We start from the raw sequence: 26,500 nt of genomic DNA, 5'->3' as shown, positions 1-26,500 counted from the left end.
CCGAACTCGGCGCAGGTCGGTTTTCAGAGGGTAGTCTTAATGGGGATTAAGATATCTACCTTCTAGGGATGCTTGTAATTGTTTTAGTCTTGATACAAATGTTTAAAAAGTGCCCTTTTTCAGTTAACTATAGTAACCAGCTCCAGCATAAAAGGTTTGACATCAGATGTGTTTCTTGTCTCAACCAGTCTCCAGTGGTGAGCCGTGGACAGGCCCATCAACAGCAGCTCCATGAAAAGAAATTTGACCTCCTGAGTGATTTGGGTGGAGATATCTTTGCAGCACCAGCCAACGTGAACACAGCCGTCAGCTCCAGCTTCGCTAACTTCGCACATTTCAACAGCCACACAAGTAAGAATCCCAGTAATGATTGATTGATTCAAAGCAGGTGTTGGTTGCCGAGGTCTTTTTAAATTTCAGAAGGTTGCAGAAGAATTATTTTAATAAAGGGGGAAGTTATCAGAAAGAGAAAAAAGAGAAAAGGTCTTTTTTCAAGTTTCCAGCTTCATTTTCCTTCTCATGTGTTTAAAAACCATTCTGTCCTTTTACTATTTGGACTATTAACCGTTTCAGTTATAAAGTTTCGACCAATTACCAAAAGAGTTTTTATCTAATGCCCGGAAAAAAGTGTAAAGTAAAATATTCCTGAAAAGTGTTCCTCTGAACTACAGTCAGATCCAGTTCCTGCTGCGCTGCTACAAAAAGAGGAACTGGATGTGATGCTAAAAAAAAAGCCTTTGAAAAGGTTCCTGTTGTCCAAACCATCTGTATGATTATTAAAGCGTGGGTTCACGATGTACTTCTGGAAACAGATTTTTCATATTGTTATCACCACTTGTTACAGACAACATTTTTTTTATAAACATGAAGATAATGATTTAACTGATTAAATTTTGTTAAGAAACAAAGTAAAGAGTTTGATGGGAAACAGGTTGTCTAACTAACATCTCAATAAGTTAGAATGTCAAAGAGATTTCCAATCGATGCAAATCAAACGTGAAACTTCAATTTTAAAGGTCCATTACGTATTGACTCATTTATATTTATGGTTAGTACCCTGTATAATCTATATTTCTGTTTTTGGATCAATTTGAATATCATGTAAGACTAATAAAAAGAAGTTGGAGTACTTAAACATTGACTCACATACAAAGTTTCTCCATATGCCCTCTTTTGCATGAAATACTGCTGCTATGCTGCTTGACATAGAGGTGATGTTTTTAACTAAGCCCAGGTTTGTTTCATAGCAGCCTTCAGCTCATCTTCATTGAAGGCTCTTATCTACTGCCTGACAATATCAATTATGGGGTTCAGTTCAGGCAAGTATGCTGACCAATCACCTACTGTGATGTTAGGGTCATTAAACAAGACGTCAGCAGTTTTAGCAGTTTGGGGAGATGCCAAGTACTAAGTATGAAATCTGAATCTTCATAAATTCTCAGCAGAGGAGCTGTAAAATGTCCTATTAGTGCTGACTTTTGTCTAAGAAAACTCAAGTCACTACTGATTATAGAAACTTCTCACTTTAAGCAAGTTTGATTCATGTGTTTTACCTTTAGCAGAGGAGAGGCACTTCTAATGTTGACTCTGCTATAGGAGTGGCATTACACAAGGAAGGTAACAGCTGTAGCCTATTTACTGATGTGTCTGTGAGGCTCTTGCAGCGTGACTCCAGCTCAAGTGCTGTTTATGCAACTTTTTCTTTCCAACGTAACTTTCTAATATGGACACAGCCAGTTTCTTATAAACAAGCTTTCATCGTTTACTCTCTTTGAAAAAGGTGTCAAATGCCGTCTGTTGGACGACTATAAATTCGACTGTCTTCCATATGATTAAGGTCAACACAGCCATAGTTAGCATTTGTCTGTTTTAACCCCTTTTTCATTAATTAAGTCGTCTTAGATGTTTAAAATTACGTTTCAATTGCATTTCTTGAATTCATCTGCTTTAGATCTACCAGCATGCAAAGGCGAAAAGCAATCTCACATGGAGGGGATTTGTTAGCGAATAACCCGATGGAAACTCATTATAATCTGTATGTTAAACAAGAAACTCATTGCTGTTAGGTTTCCTTTTGTATTTTTTTAGTTAGAGATCTGAGACAAATTTGTTCCAACCTTTGATTAGAAATGTTGGTAATTTATTTTTTCTGTCATTGCCTTGATTTTACAACTTAACAGTCCATCAAAGCCAATTTGCCTGCAGGAGCAGTTCGGTTTCACCAGCCCTTTACTGTAGGTTGATTGTCTATATCTTAATGGAGTTCAGTGTTGTTTGTGTGTCATCTCACCTATGTTGTTAGATGTGTGTAAATCCATTCATCAACACCTCCCCCTCACTCTTTGTTTTTGTTTTGTTTTCTCCTGTTGTGCTCACCTGTCCATCTGAATATCACCCCATCACCACCTTCAGCAGCACCGAATGCCAGTGCAGGTGCAGGATTTGCTAATTTTGATGCATTTGGAAGCAGCTCTACACCCCAGGCCTCTTTCCAGCCTCCAAATACAGGTAGAGAAGCTCACCAAGCACTAACATTAAACAGTTGGTATCGTCATTCAAAAACCCCATGGGTAAACTAAAGATCTATTTATGAATAAGCACGCTCTGTGTAAAATCTTTATTTCAGTTGTTTTTAGCTGCTCTAACACACCCTCCCAAACTTTTATTAATCATTTCTGATAAACCAGCATACAATATAAAATGCCTGCATGTTTTTAGCCAGTATGTAAATTAACCTTTTTTGAGTGGCATACTCTTAGCAGATAAACCTGCTACTGCAAGCTATTACATGCTGCATTGCCCCCTACAGGGCATGTTCAATAACCTTCTTGGTGTGAGCCGTTCTCTTTTTCTCCCATTTCTGTTGCATCTTTCACTCTTGTTTTTTCATTGTCTTTGTCATAAACACAACATAACTGTCTATTTTTAGCACTCATGCTTTTCTCCTAGAGTCTTTTCTTTTAGCTACTATTTTGATTACTTGTTTTCTTTATCTTCTTTCAACTTTTCCTTCTTTATTGCACCATTTCCCCTCCTTTGATTTCTGTCTGCCAGCGTTCACTGTGCTCTCATCCAGCCGCAGTGTGGGTGAGTTTACCGCTGCTCTGCCTCTCCAGAGTTTGCACAGTAAGTCTCTGACTGGATTTGCCATGATAATAGCTTCATAATCTTTTATGTTTATTCCTCTCCATTTTGTTTTCTCTCATTGTGACTCTAACTCTATACATTACTGCTTTATGGTAGGGATAAAAAAAAAGATTGTATAGTTTTTATTCTCTTGGTGTAAGACTGATTATGACTGCTTTTGTGGGGGGCTGGTCTTATCGCAATTTAAAGGCCATTGCCACACATTTTTAATGCAAAGAATTATTTTCAAAAATGGTATAGCCACAGTAGGCCTATAGCGTTGCTGAATAAAAGTTTAGTTAGTTTGACTGACAAAATAGCCTGTAAACAATTGTTTCATATATAAGTATTTTCTCTTTGTTACTATGCCAACATTGACACAAAAGGATTCTTCACTAGTAGGAGTAGTAAATTTAATGACGCCAGGCGTTACCAGATCCTAGTATCTCCGTAATAGAACTGAGAAATGGCTTCTTCTTAGTGCTACATTTCTCTGAATCCTGCACAACAAAAGAAAAGCAAAAGGAAGGTTAACATCTCTCAATATTTTGAGCATTTATGACGACTTAAAGAAGCAAAGGGGCTCAGAGACCATGAGGTTGCCCGTTTCCTTCTGTAGGCAAGTTAAATATTTGATCATTCTAGCTATTAGCATTAGCAAACCTGGCAATCTGCGGTAAACGTTACAAAACGAGAGCTGGCTAGTGCAATACGTACCGGATAAAAATAGATAAGATCATAAAAAACTAATTGATTGTAATAAAATCTAAAAAAAAAAAAAAAAAAAAAAAAAAAACCTGATACCGGATAGAGCATGTTTGATAAAGGCATGGTGATTAAGGTTATCCGCATGAGTTATTTTTAATAAGTAACGTAACAAATCTGCAGTTTCCTAGCTTGTTCTTGAAAGTAATACAAAAGGGGTCTCTTAAATAAAAATTAAAATAATAATAATAATACATTTAGTTTAAAAGTGCCTTCCAGAGCACATAAAGACACTGTACCATTAGGACAGTAGGAGCAACGTCATCAAGATTTAAAAAGAAGAAAAAAATGATTAAAAAGCAAAAAACAGATGATCATAGTTGGAAAGCAATTTTGAACAAATGGCTTTTGAGTTTTGACTTAAACAAAGATGGAGTCTTGTGTGGCTGTTTTGGAGCAGGGAAAGCTCTCCTCCTCATGGTGCTAAGTGGAAAGGAGGACAACAAGGTGAGTAATGGAGGAAGATCCAAGTATGCAAGAGGAAACTGAGATTTGAAGTAGAGTATTAAGCATTAAACATGTAACCTTTTAGCACCACATTGCTATCCTCCTACAGAATTATAATTAATTTACTCATCAAATAATTGAGAAAAACTGGTCCTGGAGTTGAATGGCACTTTTGCGTCAAAGACCCCTACAGTAATCTGAGACGGTAATCTAATAAACCTTTGACTACTCATAAATGGTGGGATTAGAAGCCTTCTAATCAGATGAAGTTTTTGGTTATTTGAAGCAAATATGAGCAACAATTATAGAGCATTTTTTTGTTTTTTATTAATTTGTTGTCAGTGCTGTGTTAAGAGTTGCTTTATTAATAAAACTGAATCTCTTCCGTTTAAGAATGCAAACCTTTACTACTGAACTGTTAATTTTACTTTTTAAAGGCATAAAGGAGTATCTCTTTTCTGTTAGAAGATCTGGGAGGGATCCTCTTGTCTATAGGTTGTCTGAAATGCCAATCTGTGTGACCAAAGGCCAGCCTGCATTCTCTTTGCTTCTTATAAACATTATATACAGTTAGCTTTGGTTGTAGCTCCTGTGTTCTCATCATTGCTGAAAGTAGCAAGAGGCAAACAATCTTATAAGTTTATGAGAGGAAGAGAAAGGAAAGAAAAAAAAGAAATAAGACCAGACTGTATGGTGCAAGAGCAGGAAGGATGGTCCTGCACATTCACTGTTATTCTCGAAGTGATCAGGACATTTTCTACTCTTTCAGAAAAAAAATGCCCACTTTACCTTTAAAGAAATGAAACTTTGAAATGTTTGTTTTGCTTTTTGGTTTCCAATTTTGTAACAAGATCCCAAATGCTTTTTAGGATCTTTACAATCTTTTTGTATTTAAATGTTGTCATCCAACTTCTTTGTCTAAATTCTAGCTGGAGCACACACTAATGTCAGAATTATGTGTTGAATGTCGACATTCATCCCCACCAAGAACTAACTTAACCTAACTAGCTTACCGGTTAAACCTGAACCGATTCAGTTTAAACGATGAAGACAAAGTTCACTTTTCTTTTCTTTTTTTAATTTGCGTATTGAAACTATATTTTCTTTACCATTGAAATATAGATAAGGCTGAACGTTTATGCAAAGACTACATTTGTGTTTGCAGCCTAGAGAATGGCTTTGCTTCATTCAATGTGACAAGTGGGGAAACAGTAGTTTTTAAGATGTTATTAAACAAGAAAGTACACCTCAAAATGTCATATGTGTCGTCACATAATCAGGATTATGACCCTACTTAAACTACTTTATGAGCAGCAGCCCCCCACATACCAGCAGGACTCTCAACCAAGTACTATGTTATTTAATGCAGCTGGAAATGGTTATAAATGTTTTTTAGTTATGTGGCAAAAACTAAAGTCAGAATATAAAATCAAACGTATAACAGCGGAAGGTTTTGATATTAAAGTGAACTTAGGTATTCATTATAAACTGAACAACTGAAAATAAACATTTTCGTAGCATGATGAAAGCACCCTCCCTTTTCTTTGTTCAGTAAAAAAACTACATTCTACTAGGGCTGGGCGATAATTCAATAACGATATATATCGATCGATAGACGTGTGGCGCAATAGAAAAAAAGAGGGTCGATAAAAAAGAAACGCAGTTTTCCTTCCTTCTCATTGTAGCCTAGCATGTAGGTTTATGCTAGTCACTGCTTCCTCCCAACCAATCACAATCGCGGACCCAGGCATGCCGTCACCAAGCGCCGCCCTCTCAAACCACAACACAGAGCACATGAAGATGTGCAGCAAGGAGGCGGAGGAAACTGTTTCAAAGAAAGGTTTTTGTAGTTCGGCAGTCTGGCAGTATTTCGGTCATGGCAAGTCGGACCAAAAACAAACCACAGTCATCTGGAAAATGTGTCGGGAACCAGTGAAAACCAGTCTGATAACGAAACCAACTTTTTTTTTTTTTTATCATCTCAGCCGCTCACAGCCGCAGGAGTACGAGCTGTGTAGGCCTCGGCGCGGCTCTCCTCCGAGGAATCTTCGGGAAAATATATATATATTTTCATTTCTGGGCAGTTTCCCACGTAGTTCTAACAATTGAGATAAAAATGCTGAGGGGCCAGAAACTTCAAAGTAATAACTCAGGTTAAAGCAGGAAACGGGGGCGGCGGTGGGGGGTCATTTATTTATTTGTTATATTTATTTTGGTCACTTTTCTGGTCACTTTAGTTTATTCTTTGTCAGTATTTAATAACATAACTCAGGTCTCTTAAGTTATTTTTCTTTAAAACAATTCTGTTATGGTTAAAAAAGTTGGTTAAATAAAGATTTAATTCGAAGTCTGTGTTTGTGTTTTTTATTAAAATTAAATCATTTAGCAACATTATAAAAAGTCCAGGCAGAGCTGCACATAAAATATGGTTTCAAATCTTTTCAATAATTATCGATATCGATCAATATGCATTTTTTTTTATCGATAAGCTTTTTTTCTATATTGCCCAGCCCTACATTCTACTGGCTTTCTATGTACAGGCTTCAAAACGCCCCAGACTGTTGAAACGCACTGCAGGATCTTTCAGCGCCCCTTGGCTTGCATCTATCAGAGACTATATGTAAACCGAATCCCCTTGATGCTCAAAATGCATTTGGTTTGAATTCAGCATTGGCTCTAGGGTTTCAGTTTTTGTGGGAAGAATTTGTAAAGTTTCAGTTTTTATTCCTCACTTTGTCTCTTATGTATTTGCATTGGTTTATGGAGACTCCCTGCCTAAAGCGGGCTTCATAACTGCAAAAAAAAGGACACTAAATAAACACCTCGCTTTAAACAATCAGGTTAGATAAATGAGGTCTTTTCATTTTTCAGTTTTAGAGAAAGGTGGTAATAATGTCGTCGTATGATTCCCTCCCAAATAGAGTTATCTTTTATATAAGCAGAGTCTCTCCCCAAAGTTTTCATACCTAAATTGCTATTTATTTTTGAGCTTTGTATCTCTACCATGTTTACAATAGATTTTTCTTTTGACATTAACCTCTAAAGCTGTTTAACTCCCCTAAAGTAGTTATTGTGGAAAATCTTTGCTCACTTTCCTTTAGGTATTTCTGAGGCCCATTTCACAAAGAGGGTTAAACAAACTCAAATCCTCAACTCTGAATTGATCTAGTCTAAGGTTGGAAACTGAGTTTGCGGTTTCATAAAAGCCACTGTGGGTTAGTATAATCAACACTAAGTAGGTCCATTCAGAGTTAAGCATGTGCGTAACAAGTATGAAAAGCCATTATAGCGTAGCCCCGATTCTACAAGTCAAAATGACGACAGAAAACAGGAAGTTTGTATTTCACACCACTGGAACGAGAGATTTTGATGCAGAATTAGAAAAAAATATTGGAGAACGTGTTTAAAAGACAGAGAACCAGCGCTACAGCTGCTAAGGAGAGGGAGATAGAGTAGGAGAAGGTTGAGTTAATGGGTAAATTTATATGTAGTCTGCAATGGCAGGCTGTTTGACATTAAAAGCGCTGACCTCTCTATTGTTAAATTTTTAGATCAGTAAAATAGGATTCTTTCAGAAAATTTCAGAAAAAACACATTAAATCCATGTCATTGAAACATGTGGAATTGATTCTAAGTAACGCTGTAAAATGCAGTAAAAACAAAAAAGGTACATTGTAAATAAAGTAGATAACTACTACAAAGTAGTTTAATAGTAAATAAGGCTTAAGGTTTCAGACTCGGCTGAAAAGACTGTTGTCAATGATAATCTGCATATTACCATCCATAAGAAACCTACTAGAAGGTAAAGGAGGCATAGTCTGAAGCGATATGGGACTGGTGCTGTTTGACTGTGCAGCTGTGTTCTATAATGCTTTTATCACATATACTGTATCAAATTTCTCTCACTGATTTCAGGCTCTTTTAAAGAAGTCTGTAATGCTGCAAATGTGAGGACAGATAAGGTCTGAATGTATGTGATGGTGCATAAAGATAACTTTCTGAATATCAAAGGACATTATACGTGGTCCCTCACCCTATGAATATTGAATTCTCTATGAATTAATGCTGATCATTCTTTAATAAAATCCTTGTCAAAAGGACATGTTATGTTTGTTTTAAACACCTAATGTGTCTAACTGACCAAGTGAAGGATTTTTACATTTTTTTAATGTTTACACAAAATCACGAAAAAACTCTTGTGACTAAATCAGGAAATAAAACGACGTGATTGGCTTCAAGGAGAGCCGAGACAGAGGACACTCTGAGTTTATTGAACAAAATCTGCTCCCGAAAAGTTTAGCTTGGGGAAGATCGTTACTACGGTAACAGAAACAGAGGTTGAGTAAACTCTCTTTGTGAAATGGAAAACTCAGTTTCCCTGATTTGAGATTTAGAAAACTTTGTAGAACTGACCCCCAGTCCTCCTCTGCTGGCATGGCTCAACACAGATTCCTCTCTCCCTGACACCTCTGTTTTGATCATTGTCTCAAAATTTCTGAATAAGGCATCCCTTATGACCTTTTAATTTCTCTCTTCCATGCAGGTAGTGCCTCAGGGGGACTAGCAAATGCCAATTTTGCAAATTTTGACAACTTCCCCAAATCGTGTAGTGCTGACTTTGGATCCTTCAGTTCCTCCTCCCAGAGTAACTCCACAGGAGCTGCCAAAGACGTTGTACAGAGTACTAACGTTCCCATCGATAGATACGCAGCCCTGGCTGACCTGGATAACGTGTTTAGCTCTGCCAAAACAGAGCAAGGTAAACCTCTATAGCCCAGCCTGCTTTGTCGATTTCAGGGCGATGGGATCGCTTGAAAATAATAAAAAGAAGCAAACATACAGGCTTGCTATAAATATGAAGATTGAAAGCCCTGTTTTTTTTAGCTTTTTTGACCCGGGTCATGCACAGGCTTAAAAAACAAACAAACAAAAAACAGCAAGCTTTATATATTGTTGTACAAATTATGACATTTTCAAGCAAAGGCCGAATTTGATAATTGTTTTATTGTCCAGCTCAATTCTTTCATCTGTTGACATTACCATGACCTTGGGGAGACCAAAGCAGCCAACATAAAGACCAGAGGCTGCTGCGCTCTCTTCTCGCTTTTAAAAAGTGCCATCCTTTCAAACATTTTGAAGACCAGAATTCTGGCTGGGTTTATTTTTTTCTTTATTTAATTTCACAAATTTGTCAATAACTGACTATTATTCCCACGTTTTAATAGGTTGAATATGGCAGTTCTTGGGACCTTTTTGCTGCCTTTCAGAGTCGACTTGTTCCTGTAACTTAAATTGAACCTCTTTCGTCGTGTGCTCCTCTTCCAGGGAGTGGTATTTCTGGAGGCGTAAGCTCTGCCGCTGCAGCAGCTGCAGGAGTTGCTGGTTTGCCTCAGAAGCAGCCAGCGGGTGTCGCTCGAGGGGACCGTTATGCTGCTCTTGCAGAGCTTGATACCGTCTTCAGTTCCACAGCTCCAGCCACCAGTGTTTACAACACCTCCAGTACTTCCCAAGGGTAAGATTCCCTCACCATCTACACACTGTTATTGGGAAGGTGCCAATTAAGACGGAGTTTAATGTTGATTTATATGAGATACTGTCTCAATGTTTAATTTTGTATGTGTATTTTTATGCTTATTCATGAATTTTTATGGCTTTTAATAAACACAAAATCTCAGGTTTTTATTAGTACGTGATTATAGGATTTCAATGTGCTGGCAGACTGTGGCCCTGTTATAGTCTGTTTGACTTTATGAGGAACTTTGTATACTAATAAACTTTCTTTATCAATAGAAAATATGTTTCTGTCTCATTAACGGGATTTATTTCTTTGGCTAATACCACAGTGGTGTGTTTGGGTCCGAGACGGTGGCTTCAGCACAAGCACAACAGGCCATGCCTGGAATGCCTCAGGCTTTTGGAGGTAAGTAAATCTGTTTTCCTTACATATATAAACACAGAATCAATTATGGATCATCAAATCGCTGATACTATTATATTATTTAGTGGCAGTTCTTGACCGAATTGCTTGTTCTGTGGCCAAAAGCAAATAATTTTTATCTTTTGTTTCTTTCCTTCCCTAAAACGTTAAGTCAAACTAATTAGCTGTTTTGTTATAGAACCAACCTCTTTGTTTGATATATGTCTGTGAAATAAATCTTTTTTTATTTTTTTATTTATCAAGTTTTTTTTTTTCTCCCAAGCAATTTATTCCTTGGGCTTCCCAAGCTCGTTTTCTCGCATCAGTTTATCACTTTCTCGCATGTCTTCTCTTAACTGTAAAGCTAGCTCACTTCACACAACTAGCTGAAAATGTTTTATTGCCTGATCTCCAAATATTACAAATAAGAAGCACTGAAATGCACATGCATTAATATTTTTGGTATGAGCAATAAGAGGGCATTTTGCAGGTCATCTACAGAGATTTCTGCACAAATGTTAAGATGTGCAAAGCAGATTGTGTGTTCTACAGGCGATGAAGAGTGGTAGTAAAAGAAAGATTATGTTCTAAGCCATGCAGTTGGACATAATGATAAAAAAATATTTCAAAAGAATCTAACTAAATACTATTAATAGAGCTCTTAACATAGGAAGCCTATCCCTAAGTGCTACAAACAGAAATTAGAAAAAAAAAAGATTAAAATAAACAAAAGTTAAATGTGAAAAGAATAATTATAAAATATGGGAGAGATTTGTTTAACTGTTAATGAAACTGGGCATCTTAAAATGGGTGAAAATGTATAAAGTATAACAGTGCTGTTGTTTGTTGATGCTAGGGAGAGAAAAAAATATTCCTGTTGAATCAAGAGACGCACATTTTAAGCGACGAGGATTGTTTTACAGACGGGGGAGATTAGATTTTCTAAGTCATATTGCCCAGCCACACATCGACAGAGAATAATCCAGTTCATTACTAGTATTTTTTGTAGTTCATACTTAAGATTATGACTTTACTCCAAATTCTTACAAAACAACTGTAATTCAGCACTAAACTGGAACTACCAATCTACTGCCATTAGTGTTCAGTATACATTTTGCTCACATTAGCAAGGGGCAGGTTCCCCCCTCCTCATGGTTTGGATATGAAAATGAAAAAAATGTATTGAAAGCCGGTGCCATTCCCTAATGGAATGGCACTTTTAGCAGTAGGTCATAATACCCTGCCACTTATTTTATACAGTCTGTTTTCTTTCTTAAAGGGGTCATAGAATGCAAAACCAAGTTTACATTGTAATAGATGAATAACGATAGTTCAGTGGGTGAAATGGGCGTTCAGAGAAGTTCAAACTCCATCGACACCTCCTTTCAATGCAAATCTCTCAATTCCAAACTTCGACCATAAAACAGGAGAATTAATGCAAAGCCCCGAGTTGACTTCAATTCGGGGATGTTGCCTTATTTGGTTCTGGCCTGACCATAAGGCCATTACAACCGCAAGCTGGAAGTATGATTTTGTTGCCAAGCTGTTGATAGCAATGCTAGCATATCTATGTTGACCAGAATTGGGTTTTTGAAAAGGAGGACACTTTGTTTGGTGAGGAATTGGGGCTGACTGGAACGGACCGAGCATTTGAACCGAGCCATCAGATCCGGCGCTGGTCCGGGTCCGGTGCCAGCCGGGGATGGAGCGGGGATGGAGTGACCAACCCGACCTGGAGACGTTATGTTTCCCCCCGCTTGCCTCCGTGCCCCACTGGCTCCCTCTCTCCATCCGCCGGAGTTCCTAGACCAGCCCCTGGTGGCTCAGTTCTGCTGCACTGTACTCGACCAAAATCCTGGACATTTTTGAAATTCCCCCCGGACATTTTTTTAGGTGTAAAAGGACGTCTGGTCACCCTACTATATCAACCATTTCAATGTTTCAGTGAGTGAGTGCTTGTTGCTATGATGCGTCTTTGCTCAGCAGTTTCAATTCAATTAAATTTCAATCGTTGTAAACCAACCAATCAGCGCACAGCTCATCTAAATATTCATGAGCATACCATAAAAGGAAGAAAACCTGTTGTTTCATTCTGGGGCTCTTAACCAGGCTTGCATTACGCCTCATAAAACAGCAAAATATGCAATTTTCAGCCCAACCAATGTTACACACCCTATTCAGAGACCTTAAGGACCAACACCAAATACCCTATATAATCATTATATGACCCCTTTAAAAGCCTTTTCTTATTTTGTTGTACCTGCCTACTATTTTATTGGGGTATCTTTGCTACTTGTCTCACATATCTGAGCGTTCACAGGGCACTGCAATAGAATGTTTGGACTGAAACGTTCAAATACTAGATTAAAGGTCACTGGTGTTGAACATTTCAGTCCAACAATTCTTTTACAGCCTCACAGTGTGGAATCAGATATGATGAGTGTGACAACCAACATTGATCTTGACCATCATATGTTGATGTCTGTAAAACAGTTTTTAGAAGCTTTATTATCTGCTTTATTTATTTATAATGTTTTTTTTTCCATAAATCATCCTAACATGTATTAAAACATTTATCTATTCTGGAACCCTCTCCAAACCAGTTTTTAGGGTCTAAACCCTGTGCCTTTTTGTTGTAGTTCTGTTTCTCAGCTCTGTCACATTTTAAAACTTGACATCTTCCTGCAGCAGCACCATCAACCAATCCGTTTGTAGCTGCTGGTGTCGCCCCCGCAGCAGCTCCCACCAATCCATTCCAATGCAACGGCAGAGCAGCAAACGTGGCAGCTGCAGCAGGTCTGTTCTCCTTTGTGTCTGTGAATCCTTTTTTCTCAGAGGTTGGGATGAAATTCTTTGTGGGGAAAGCTGCACGCAGCAGGTGAATTGTTCAGTAAACTTGGCCTTGAACAATCAACAATTGAATCAGATAGAAAAAAAATAAATAGAAATAAAAGGTATTAAGAAGTTAAAGTTACAGAGACTCTGACTGGAATTATAATATAAATTTATGGTAAAAGGAAATTTGTTAATTAAATGAATATTTTTATCATGCTGGACAGGCTTGAGGGTCCTTTATTGGCAGGACTATGCCCCTACATTTGGTAGGTCACTTTAAGGTGTTTGCCTAGTTTTGTATTGGTGTGCTGTGAACTGAAAGAGACTAATATTTATTGGCATACATACATCTATTTTATAATCAACTGAAAATTCAAACAAAATAAACCCACCTGTTTGATCAACATTTGACCTTATAGGTTGTAAAATGCGGTTCAGGTTTCTCCTGATGACATATTTGCTTCTTCTTTAGGATGGAAGGTTTATTTTTGAATTATAAGTACTATTACTTAAAGAAAAATACAATTATATTAATATATATTTATCTTTTTGGGTTTCACCATGCATGCCACATTAGCGGACATACATTCTAACTGTGGATATTAACAGATAGGAGGCCTAAGACATACTTAAGTTAATTTTTCTTAAATACTTTTTTTATGCAAGAGTCAGTCATATTGGCACTGAGATTGTTCTGGTTCATAATGATGGATGGTTTATTAGCTGGTTCAGATTGTCCAGATCAAAGAGGCCAACTGAAGACCTCTGTTCCAGTTCAAGACTTGCTACTAAGTTGCAGTTTCTGTTTGTTTTTTAAGGAGACACTAATTGACAGGTTTGCTGTTAAATAAGCATCCCGAGCTGTCCCCATGGCGACCATATCCATACGTTGCTCAGCTGTATAAAATTTCCTGAAAATGTACAGAAATAGATACACGTCAAATCAGTTTGAATCAAGGAGCCGATTTCTAAATGGAATCAGAGCTCCAACTGTCTTAGTCTGTTTATGTTGCTGTAAATGTTTGTTTTATGAAAGGAAATTTTCATTCCCTTTTTAATTACAAAGCTACGCTTGTATTTGTGATGAGCAATGGTGTCTCACAGATGCCGTCTCAGCTCCTTTCTTTTTCTCTGTTTTTTGTTTTGTTTTACTGAATAGTTTTAAACATTTAGTGAAGCCTAACTCACTTGTTGGTGAGGTGTCAACATTCCAAATAGAAACATGGAGGCCAAATTCTCGTCTTAATTATGGTTTGTTAAACATTTAAATGATCAATATTAATAATTCAGCTGCTAGAAAGCAACTTTGGGACTTTATACAAAACATAGACTTTTTGTTTTTAACCAGTTTCTTTATTGGATTGTTTGTGTCGTTTAACTAGTTGATGGTTGACCAGGTTTCCATGTGACGGTCTAACAGTATTGTTGCCATGGTTATTCTAACATGGGTAGGTGCCTTCTGGCTATGTATACCACTTACCTGTTTATTGTAGGCGGATGCTGGGCGTTCCAAGCAGTTCCTCAATCTGCTTTTGATTTTTTGCCAATTGGGGATGTATAAAGGAAACATGTGCAGTAACAAGTCTACACACAGTTTTATAAATCTGTCTCTTTTTTTTTTTCCACAGTGAGTTGTGAGAATTTTCTCTGGCTCCAGTTTTTGGTATAAAAGCTGCATACTCTGTTATGCCTGAAGGCCCAGAACACATAGTTCAAAAGATGCATCCAGCACTTTTGTAGCAGAGACCATATCCTGTTCATGTTTTTGAGACATGACATCTGACCCTAACATTTCAAACATGATATAACAGTCTTTTAGCTTTTCAATGGTTGAATGTCTGCAGGGAATACTGTGTGTGAAGGAGGAGTAGTCTTTGAATGCAGAGAGTAGTTTCAGAGTTTCTTACTGGTATTGATTGCATCACTGTAAAAGCAGTCTTGGCAGATCTGATGCTGAATTTGAAGAAGAGCTTAAGGATGTGATGAATCATGAGAGCACCAAAGTTGCTGGCTTTCTTCCATTTTAATTTAGCAGTTTAACCATTTACTGGGTTCAGTTTGGGATTATTTCTCTGATTTCTTGCTGTGTTTTGGGTTTTGCATAACTTTTTTCTAACTGTGGTTGTCTGAAACTCCTGGTTTTCTGTTAATAATTTCCTAGAATATCTAACAATCTGCCTGCAGATGTGTGCACTGCAGGCAGATTGTTAGATGTGTGCAGATGTGTGCTCTGAAAATAAACCCTTCATGAAACACAAAGCAGCTCTCTTAACCTTGAAATAATTTTTTGTATTTCCTGCTGTCTTGCAGCTCCCTTTGGCACAGGCTCAATGAGTATGCCGGCAGGATTTGGAAACTCTGCCGCCTTCAATCTCCCTACTAGCTTCAGTGGAACATTCCAGCAGCCCTTTCCTGGCCAGCCCCCCTTCACTCAGCCTCCTGCGTTTCCTCAACAACCCAATGGTATGTATCCAAGTGTGAGTTTTCAGCCTGACACACAAACCCAACTCTGTTAGATTACACCTTAACACTAGAACAACCAAGGTCGTCATTTTGACGATTCTAAGATTTTAAAGGGAAAGAACTTTAATTACATTAATCATATTGCTCATGTTATCTGACTTTTCCTATTTCTATATTTCCTTCATTATCACATAGTTGTTGTAATAAAATAAAAGTGTAAAAAATAAATATGGTTAATTTTATCTCGATATCCACAGATGTCATTTTGACTGCTCTATAAGTTGCATTATAAATTCTTCCCACGGTTGATTGAGGTTCGGTACCATGGCCTAGCAACCAACATTACCTTAACACATACCTTGAACCCTGGGGTTAATACATAAAAAAGGCTTCCAGAAAAAAATCTAACCACAAACAGGCTTTAGTAATGCTTCAAAATATTGATGATAGCGTTTCGGCAGAGAGGGAGAGGGACCGATGGGGACGACGGGTCGGTAGGAAGCGGTTCAGATTCGCCCACAGCAAAACGCAGACATATCAGTGACCCATCAGACAATAGTGTAACTTTTGTTTAAGGTTTGGATAACACTGCCCACAATCAGCGGCCAAAAAGCCAAACCAGAGCCCGTGCTCTACTATAATCACACAAAGAATGGCGTCGATGTGTTGGATCTAGGGCTGCAACAACGAATCGATAAAATCGATAAAAATCGACTTTTAAAAGCGTTGGCAACGAATTTAATCATCGATTAGTTGTGTCGCGCGATTAATGCGTCATCCGCCGCCGCCGTCATCCCGGGGAAGAAAAAAAAAAATATGGCGGAGCGAGTCAGCACCGCAGTTGCAGTGTTGCCAACTCAGCGACTTTTCAGACCCCTCCAGCGACTATTTTTTTAAAAAGCTACTAGCGACAAATCTGGCGACTTTTTACGGTGTCACTGGCGGCTTTTGGAGACTCTTACGTGAAAGCATGTATCGTTCCTACTCTTCTCCTACAACGGCAGTTGCTGCCGTGGGGCGCCTCCCCCATCCCAACGCCTTTCTCCCTCTCCCACAAGAATCCCTCTCAGCGCTGCAGTCAGAGCCGCAGGATTTTAGTGAGGAGTTTACCCTCAGCGTCCAGACTGCAAATGAAGCGCGCATGCCCCGGGATTGACGGCGCAAATTGATCACAATAATTAAAATAGCCTGCGCTTTGTAAAGTGAAAAAAGTCGTAACATGCAACTTTTGTAAAAACAAATGAACATGGCACGGAAGCACCACTGTTATGACGCAGCACCTGAAAAGAAAACACGTTGGAGCCTTCGATGGCAGTGAAGAGAGCTGATCAGAAGGATGAGTAACCGTGTTTTTTTCATTTTAAAGTGGGGAAACGTAACGTTAGTTTCTCAGGTAGCTCATCTGATGCTTTCCTTAACTTGTTAGTAGGTTACAGACAGTGATAAGGTTGGCTTCTTATTTTACTTTTAATTTCATTTGAATTAGCTTAAGCAGCGTTTATATTTTCTTTATAAATAAATTAACTTGCAAATTATGAGGGCAAGGCTTTTAAAGTTTAAATCTTCTGGCAAAGATAAAGTAAAGAAGATCCTGCAATTTATGGAAGTAAAGCAGAATAAAATCCAGCAAGATCAGTAATATGTCAATTAATTATCGGCCACATTCCCATGTAAATATCTGTCTTTGGAGGATGTGTTTTTTAGCACCCCTAGTTCTCTCATTTTTATTCCAAATACAATTTATAATTTGAATCACAGGGCTATTTTTATCTCTATGGTTCAGTATTTTCTCAAGTAGCAACTTTAACTGCTATACTTTCCTGTCTTAAAAGGCAGAACTCTTCTAGTCTAAAAAAACCTCATTTGTTGAAATGGGGGGGGGGGCTATTGTTTGAACCCCTTAGGGGCTTTAAAAAACAAAAATGCCTGTCTCTTTTTGCGCTTTATGAAACAAAATACCCTATATTTTGTGGATGTACAGCTACATTTCTCATGTAAGTTTGCGTAGTTTTAACACAAACACTTATTTTTCATATTGCACCAGTACAGTTAATGAGCAACCTGTACTTGTGTGCTTGTTTGTTCTGTCTAAAATGTTTATTTTGGAATAAAGAGGTTAATATAAAAAAAAGATTTTGTGTCCGATTCATCGATTAATCGAAAAAATAATCGGCCGATTCATCGATTTTCAAAATAATCGTTAGTTGCAGCCCTAGTTGGATCAGATGATTATAAAGTATTCTAAAAGCTCCAATTTGAAGGTGGCTTGTGACCGAATTTTACAATCTCCTGGACATAGCAGCTATAAACGCATTGGTTTTGGTCAGGAGCTGTTTGAACGTCATGGTCTCATGCAGAGATTTTATCCCTGAACTGGTAAAACAGTTGCGCACAAACCTCATACGCTTTGCAGTTTATCAACCCTTCCGCTGCAGGAGATCCAGCTTTGGCGAGGCAAAAGAAAACAGCACCAGGTGCTTCAGCGCTGCAAAAAAAAAAAAAAAAAAAAAAAAGCATGCATATGATGTTTGACACAAATTTAAAAAGATGGTGTAGATGGTAATCTATCAATTTCTGTAAATAAAATTGTAATGTCAAACTTTGAACCTGTGTAGTAAAACAGTCTTGGCATACAATACAGCCTTTAAAAAATATATATTACAATATATATATATATATATATATATATATATATATTAGACCCTCCACAATGTGTTTATATCGCACACTAGAACCTTTTCAGTTGATGACAACATCACTACTCCTGCGTTCCATTGGGGAAAATGTCACTCTTCAAATTGACAGCCATCGGGAATTCTGGCAGTCCTAGTGTTAATGCTCCAATGGGTTTTAGATATTTCTTATCTCTGTAGAATGTTTTGGTTTTTCTCACATATTAACAGCTGTATTATTGTCTTTTAGGTGGAGGTTTCCCAGCATTTGGCCAGACCAAGCCTGTTGTGACTCCTTTTGGACAGCCAATGGCAGCCCCCATGGTCCCTAGCAACCCTTTTCTGGTTAGTATGGTAATACCTTGAGTTTGGGTATAAAATATGTCTCAGGCTCCCAAACTTTTCAGCTTCTGTCACTTAAAAGCCATTATGGACTCATGAGCTAAGCTATTGGTCGAGTATACAAGCTTTTCTATAGAACCAGGGGTCTTTTTTTTATCTCTTTAAACACTTTATCTTATATACTTCACTGTTATTAATTCAATGTTTAGTCTAATTATTAGTTAGGACCTATACTTGTGAATCTGCAGTACAAATGGGGATCCCCAGCTTAACTTTAGGAATCAGTAACATATGATGCATTATATATATATATTATTTTTTTTTGCTTGTTTATTCTAACTATTTTGAAAGCAACAATATCGAAAATCATAGTTAAACCTTATAAACGTGTTAGGTGGAACCTATTAGCCAGTTTAGATTTGTTGCCCTATGCAAGACTAAAGGAAATATTAACTTACAGATGTAGTATATTAATCATTTAAATAAATACACAGCATATGCAAAGCTTAAAATTGATATCTTTTTCTTTTTTTCTTGAAAATAACGTTAAAGCTGAACCTTAAAGATTTGATATGAAATATCTTATATATGATGGTTAACTTTTCCTGAGTTCAAAAAAGTTTTACTTCCAGAATGCACATCTATCCGATGTAGTGGCTGTTGTTTTAATACCATTTCGATCTCTGCATAAGTTTTTCTCTAAAGGTTGAATTAGGCTGGTGTAAAATTGGGAAAAAATAACTTTTAGAATTATTAAATTAATTCTAAAAGGCTTTTTTTTAAGCCTTCTTTAAAGAGGTATTACAGTGTTGGAATTATACTGCCACCTGTGGCAAAAATACCGAACTGCAGCTCTCTTCAGCTTGTTCTTGTAGCTCTTGTAAATCAATTAATCTGTTAATTTTTTCAATTATTCAATTAATAGTTGGATAGCCAAAAGTTCCTTCAAGAGGATTTAAAACTAAACCAGGTGAAACTTCCACTTGAGGAGTTCTGTATAGAGCATATTTACAGACTTAAATGAAAAAATATTAATATATGTTTTTACAATTTTTACATAATTACTGCTCTTACTGGGTCACTCTGTCAGCTAAAGGCATGTTTTAGAGTCTCTAAACTCCAGTTAATGATTAACGATTACTAAATTAGTTCACAATTATTTCAATAATCAATTAATCACAACTAATCCAAGTAGATGCTTTAGCTCTAAATAAACCTTATTTTTGCCATTTTATAAAGACTTTTTTTTTTCTTTTATTTGGAGTCCATAAAAAGAATACATTTACTGGCACTGTTTAGTTCCTTAGCATTTACAAAAACACAGGAATGAAGTGTAACCTATGGTTGTTTTAAAAAAAAAAAAAACCATAATACTCCTCTTAAAGTTAAAAAATAATCAATATTTTAAAAATCTAAAGTTATACTTGATTTAGAGCTTATCTAATTATCCAAGAATCCTTTTCCTAGATCATTAAGTGTGGCTGTATACCTTTTAATGCTGATTAAAGAGCGTTTTTGACTCTGCACTTCTGTTGTTGCAGGGTGGAGCTCCGCCCCCTCAGTATCCTGCTGGAGGCTCGACTAACCCCTTCTTATAGCGATCCACCTCCTCTGCTGCACCACAGGGTCAACAACCAGAACGCTTGCACTTATTGCACTGTTATGTTCAACCAGTAGCTTTAAAAACACAATGTTAGTAAGAATCTGTATTTTCTATTGCAGTTTGTCACAAATGCAACAATGTGCAAGACGGACATGCTGACACTGTCTGTGGCCACAACAAAAAGAGAGGATGTGTGCCGAGGGAGAGGTTGATCCTCTGCCCTCTGTTAAACCTGTGAACCGGCCTGAGCCACAATGTATAATCAAACTGGCTGAAAACTAAGTTATTGCATACAGTATATCATTCATCATGCTGCATTTCTGTACATTTGTTTTGTTTTAGGACTTTAGCTCTCTGTGCATATCAGTATTTGTAAAACAAGATTTGTTAAGACAGGGCTGTTGCTTGGGTACTGCCAGTTTCTGTATTTGTAAAGATCTAAACTGTTTGTGCTGAATCTTTTTTTTGGGGGGGGCGTAAATTCTTCTTACTATGGAAAATGTTCAGTTATTGAAAACTGAAAGCAAGTGAATGCTGTATCAGAACAGGGAGGTGCTGTTCTGCCCGTTTTCCTCCTCGCTGAAAGAGACGCTGGTCCCAACATTTCTGAGTGATGGCATCCCGCACATCCATGTGGGGAAGTAGAATGACTGGACTGAAAAACCACTTTTATGGAATGTTAAAGAATTTTAAGTTAATGTGTAAATATATACAGAATATATATTAAAATGATTTTAAATAAAATCAAAGGACTAACCCATTCATTAATGAAGTGAAATGTGCATCTTGATAAAGGGGTTGAAATGCTGATTTTAATTATTTATCTTGAAAAATGAAACTTTTCAGTTTTGCAGTGTGGATTTTTTTTCAGATATATCTGCGATATAAAGTCAGCATCACCATAAAGTCTGTCAGCAAAGGAAGCCGTGAAATGCTGTCTTGGTAGATGGCTGCTTCGAATGTGGATTCAAACTCACTGGACCAACACTCTACATGTGGATCTTTGTTCCTTTCAAAATAAAATCAATTTGCTTTTGTCCTAAAAGCACATTTTTCACCAATGACCAAAACTGTACTTCTTTATTTTAGCTCCAGGTATAATAAACTTTATTAGCCAAGTTTGGGTACACAAACCCAAACAGCTAATAGCAGTCCAAACAAAAAAAACACAGTTTGTAAGGAAAATACTTAAACGGATGGAATAAAGACCTTATACAGGAAAAAAAAAAAAACACTTTTTACCAGCTCTGTTTTTTTATAAAGGGAAGAGATGTTATAGTGCCAAAGACTTGTTTTGTTTTTGTTTGTTTTTTTCTCTGTTTCAGCTTGTTTTCACTAATTGCACTATTTAGCGCAAACATTTTAGTAACAGCAGTTACTGATCAGGATGTGTGGTTGGCAGAGATGTTATTTGCTCTTTATTTGGCTTTAGATTCATACAAGATGTGGATGTACATTCCAGTGGGTCCAGGCAGCCCCCTGGGAGGCTGTAAGGTGTTACTTATGCTTCAGCCCCAAATTTTTGAAGGATTTCATAGCCACAGACTTTACAGGCCTACAGTCATTCAATCCAGTGATGCTGGAGTGTGAACTGGAGAGCTGACACTCAGCGGCCAAAAAGCCAAACCAGAGCCCGTGCTCTACTATAATCACACAAAGGTTGGCATGGATGTGTTGGATCAGATGATTAGAAAGTATTCTGAAAGCTCCAACGTGAAGGTGGCTTGTGACCGTATTTTACAATCTCCTGGACATAGCATCTATAAACGCATTGGTTTTGGTCAGGAGCTGTTTGAACATCATGGTCTCATGCAGAGATTTGATCCTTGAACTGGTAAAACAGGTAAACAGGTAATGTGCAGGAAATGTTTGGGGATATTTAATCAATTTCTGTAAATAAAATTGTAATTTCAAACTTTGAACCTGTGTAGTAAAACAGTCTTAGCATACAATACGGCCTTTATTTCTGAAGGATATCATTGCCACAGACTTAACATGCCTACAGTCATTTAATCCAGTGATGCCGTGTTTCTTGGGGACCAGGATGTCAGTGGAGCATTTAAGACCTCTATAGTTTAGGAGCTTTATCAGTTAACATGTATATTTTCAAATAAAAAAGAAAAGCTTGTTTCATTCTGTTATTTGGATTCAAAAGTTAATGCAAAAAAAAAAGACAGTAATCCAGTAAGTAATGAAGCTGTTGCAGACCTGGGGAGCTCCTTCAGTTACAGACTGCTGCATCCAAAATGCAGCAGGAAGAGTTGTCAAAGATTCTTCCTCCCAGCAGCTGTAAGACTTTATAACCACCACTGTTCCCAATGACCTAAATAAGTTGTTCCATTTATACTGATCATTGACACCAGTTTCCACCTTATTCAGTTAAATAACATGCTGCTGTCATTTTGCACATCCCTGATGCTGTTGCTATTTTTCAAATATTCAATACTGTAAAAATGTCCATAGCTGTATATTGGTTATCTTATTCTCCAGGTGCAGTTTTATATTGTTAAAATACTTTACAGTACAGTATTTTACAGTATAGTTCTTCGTATACATTTTCACATTTGTTTGACAATTTTTTTTCATAAGCTCTTTGCTGCTGTAAAACACCAGAATTTCCTCATTGTGGGACAATAAAGGGATTTTATATTCTATTCAGATTAACAATATCAGAATTTGTACTCCTCACAGATTTCAGGTTGTTCTCTGTTTACAGTCGATTGTTTCTTCTTCATTCTCTGTGTTTTACAGACGCTAAAAACTCCCCGAATGGAAAAAACCAGAGAGATGGCTAAAAAGTAGCTGGCATAGATGATAAACTGCGAAAGGAAAACAAAATCATTAGTGAAAATAACATTTTCGAGTTCATTACCTGTGATTGGGTTTCTTACCTGAGGAACAATAGCAAGGCCAAGCCCCCCACTGTCAACCACAACAGCAGTGATGATTGTCTGCAGAAGCAGGGCTCCAAAGTTGTTGGCCCCAAACACCAGAGCATACCTTTCCATAGACAGGTCGGTGGCGATTTGATACCTTGGGGGGAAATGTTGGTTTTTAGTTTACTACTGCAGCATTAGTGCAGTAAAACAAAGCCCTGAATCAAATCAGAGATGAAGACACCTACATAGCTATCGTTATCAGCAGCATATACAGGCATTTGAAGATGGCGTAAGTGCTGTAGCAGACCCATATGTTGTTAGTGAAAGTCATGAGGAATAGTGCAGCAGCTCCAAGTCCTGAGAAGCCCCCCAAGGCCAGCTCCCCCCACTGCTCCCATCTTACATCTGTGAAGCCTATACCATAGGCAGTTGCTGCACCTGGAAAACAACAAAAACAGTCAAGTGAGCTACAATAGGATGGCGTGACTTCTCTCTCTCTCTCCCTTCTTGCTCTCAAACGTTTTACTCCTGATTGTTTTCTGCTCACATTTATGGAACTTACTTAGCAGGTTTGACGTAGCCTCCACACCACCATTGTAAATACTGAAGTTCTGTGAAGGCTGCACATGCTCCCACAGCACCTGGATAATACATACACAGAGATTATAAGGAAATTCAGAAGTAATCGTCCAATCTAATGCTCTGGGTATTCATTCTATATCAAATCCTAATGTCTGCATTATTGTATCCACCGAGTATGGATTGGGTTGTAACCAAATACATACATAGAGGTAGATGTACACTGTGTAAATTGACAGATAGCTTATTGGTTTTGTCTATTTAGTCATACTTAACTTTTTTCGGTTTAGATTGTAAATATATTTAGATTTGCTTCAAGACATTTTTAAATGTATTTAAAGTCAGAAATCGAAGCATATTCTTTGGTGTTTAGTAGTAAACCATGAGAGGTTTGAAAAGAACTTACATTCTTTACTGAAGTAAAAGTGCAGATTAAACCCCTTTTCTGAAGTAAAAGTTAAAAAGTACAGGTTCATCATTGAGTTTCTGGCTTAAAAGATAAATGATTACTCTAAGCACAGAAGTTTGGTTAATTTCCCTCTTTTGCTCACAGTTCTGTTAGAAAGAGCATAAATAACACTCTAAATTCACATTTTAGAAAAGATGCTATAGATTAAATTGGAAAAAAATCCTTCATGAGCAGCTGAATCCTTTGGGAACGATGGCATTTATCAGAGCATTAAAGTTGCAAATAACATTAAATATTGAAAAAGAACTTGAAAGATAATCAATGTATTTTTTAATTTCTAATAAAAGTGGAATGAATAAGGAATGTCTTGCGTCTCAGAATCTGATAAATCATTTTCAATGTTTCCCAGCCCTCTGTTTTCATCCATGTTATCAGTGTTTTTTCTATAAAAAATATGTGCTGCAACTGGACAGATTCTCTAGGCTCCTGATTTTCCCTCTGTTTTGTTGCTTTAGTTATTTTTAGCTTAAAGTAATGAGTAAAAAGTACAAATACTTGTGTTCATATTTAATGAGTAAAAATAAAAAGTTCAGAAAACAAATACTCAGGTTCCATTATCAGAAAAAAGCTAATTAAGTAAGTAGTACTTCTTTTTAATTAAAATATTGTTTAGTTTTGCTGCTTAAAAGGAAACAAAATAAAAGAGCTGATCATTATGCCTCAACTTTAAGCTGACTTATTGTTTTCTTGATCCAGGTGCTTTGATTTTTATTGACTCTTTGTTTAGTCAGAGACTGACCTGTACATAGTTGACCGTCTGGTTATATCCACATGTGGCCATTGCCCACCACACAGACCAGTATAACAGCTGTCTGGAGGAATAACACCGGCGGAAATCCCTCCACAGCCCGATAACCACCTGGCTGCAGGATTTTGCACCTTTATTCTCATCTGATTCATCATCTTCATCAACTCCCTGCTCTTGATCATCTTTGTCTCCAAGGGAGGTACTTGATCTTTCCAAGTCATGCTCCTTATCCTCAGATCCATCTCTCTGCCTCTTTGTGCCTTCAGTTGATGCTCTCTTTCGAGAGTCTTTTCTATGGAAGAACATGCTTCTCTTTGGCATGGGCAGGAAGCAGGAGGTAATGAGAGCGATGGCTGTGAGAACCAACGTGAACACAAGGATGTTGTTGTAGGACATGAGGTTGAAGCTGACGAGCAGCTGACCCAGCACTGAACCTACAGTGTATCCCAGGAGCTGGAAGCTGCGGCTGTAAGAAGTTGCCTTACGGTATCTCTTCAGATCTACAACACTGTAAGAAATTACAATGTTCAAACTTTCAGGTCTGATCCAACCACAAATAGTAAAAACCAACCAATAGATGCAATACAAAACCTGTAGATGTAGGAGAAATAGGCCACCTCGCTGGCTGTAGCCACCCCGTAGCAGAACTGCATGGCCTGCATGGCCGGCACGCTTTCTGCCCATCTCAGTAGAGCCGTGGTGATAAAGAGCATCACACACTGGAGGACCACCACAGGCTTGTAACGCAACCAGTCTGTGAGCAGGAAGACGGGCACCAGCACAGACAGGTAGGAGTATGTCCATACGGGGAAAATCTGACTGTTCACCTGGTGAGGAGATAATATTACACATATATATGTACCGTTTTGGCCAGATCATCATGACACCTTCAGGATTATCTGTTGTTTTATCCCATAATGAAAGAAGCAATATGTTTGAGTAGTTTCCCTTAAAATATGTCTCCAAATACCCTTTTCATTTAAAAATAATCAGAAGCCATCAAAGCAAAGATCATCATTTGGTCTTTACAAATTGTTATAATACCTCATAATCTTAGTATGTGTAGATATTTAGCTTTTGCAAAAGATATAAAAAGATTTTAGCAAAAAATCAACAAGATGGAAAAATGTATCAATAAGTCAAAGCTACAGCTACGAGATTCTTTTATTATACCAATGCTTTGGTAATTAACATTTTATTGATACATAAGTATGTGTTATAATCACACATTTTACTATACTTATGATGCTATAATAAAAGTTTCTAATGAGGTGATTGCTGATGTTATTCAGTTGTTTATCTGGGGTTTTGTACCTGCTCAGTGGTCAGATTCTTGTCCTTCCCTGTCAGGAATGGTATGAGGAAAGGCTCCAGCGGCTTTACCGTGCTAAAAAATCCATAGATACACAGCAAAGTGGTGGGATATCTCCAGTCTGACCTCAGCCTTTTCACATTCTCCATGTTTGCTTGCTTGCTTTTGGTATTTATACGTGCAGAGTCACTTGGTGGCTCCAGTTGCTTTGGTATTGCGTACCTTCCAGGTTCAGTCATCCGAGTGCTTGTTTTGCCAATCAATAACCGGGTCAAAGGGTAGAAATGTTCCAGTGATTGTAAACACTTGTCAGGTTTCTGGATAAATCCCTGGGCTAATTCTT

The 26,500-nt window shown here is 37.5% G+C and overlaps 2 protein-coding genes across 14 annotated transcripts in view; one reads left to right on the top strand and one right to left on the bottom strand.

The window, feature by feature from the left end:
* The window catches only part of agfg1a (ArfGAP with FG repeats 1a), a 38,872-nt gene extending 17,958 nt beyond the window's left edge, over window positions 1-20,914 (top strand). Inside the window, exons 5-15 of one of the 13 annotated variants that reach the window (XM_038267934.1) lie at window positions 189-351; window positions 2,416-2,508; window positions 3,055-3,126; window positions 8,882-9,097; window positions 9,664-9,850; window positions 10,182-10,258; window positions 12,944-13,051; window positions 13,315-13,356; window positions 15,401-15,553; window positions 18,476-18,570; window positions 20,109-20,914. In XM_038267934.1, the coding sequence (XP_038123862.1) occupies window positions 189-351; window positions 2,416-2,508; window positions 3,055-3,126; window positions 8,882-9,097; window positions 9,664-9,850; window positions 10,182-10,258; window positions 12,944-13,051; window positions 13,315-13,356; window positions 15,401-15,553; window positions 18,476-18,570; window positions 20,109-20,165 (1,263 nt within the window). In that variant the 3' untranslated portion in view covers window positions 20,166-20,914. Of the gene's footprint in view, window positions 1-188; window positions 352-2,412; window positions 2,509-3,054; window positions 3,127-8,881; window positions 9,098-9,663; window positions 9,851-10,181; window positions 10,259-12,943; window positions 13,052-13,314; window positions 13,357-15,400; window positions 15,554-18,475; window positions 18,571-20,108 lie in introns of all 13 variants that reach the window. The other 12 variants (XM_038267935.1, XM_038267933.1, XM_038267939.1 and 9 more) reach the window with 12 other exon arrangements.
* Window positions 20,915-22,719: 1,805 nt separating this feature from the next.
* Window positions 22,720-26,417, bottom strand: slc19a3a (solute carrier family 19 member 3a). Its single transcript, XM_038267875.1, has 7 exons — window positions 26,160-26,417; window positions 25,437-25,672; window positions 24,837-25,353; window positions 23,612-23,690; window positions 23,295-23,487; window positions 23,062-23,203; window positions 22,720-22,989 (listed from the first exon to the last, which is right to left on the bottom strand). Exons 1-7 carry the CDS (start codon window positions 26,394-26,396, stop codon window positions 22,840-22,842), a joined length of 1,554 nt encoding a protein of 517 aa, XP_038123803.1. The 5' UTR covers window positions 26,397-26,417; the 3' UTR covers window positions 22,720-22,839.
* Window positions 26,418-26,500: the final 83 nt, after the last annotated feature.

The sequence above is a fragment of the Cyprinodon tularosa genome, unplaced genomic scaffold, assembly GCF_016077235.1.
Source record: "Cyprinodon tularosa strain WSP-4 unplaced genomic scaffold, ASM1607723v1 ctg69, whole genome shotgun sequence".
Classification (NCBI taxonomy): Eukaryota; Metazoa; Chordata; class Actinopteri; order Cyprinodontiformes; family Cyprinodontidae; genus Cyprinodon; species Cyprinodon tularosa.
This window is presented reverse-complemented; position numbering and strand designations above follow the sequence as displayed.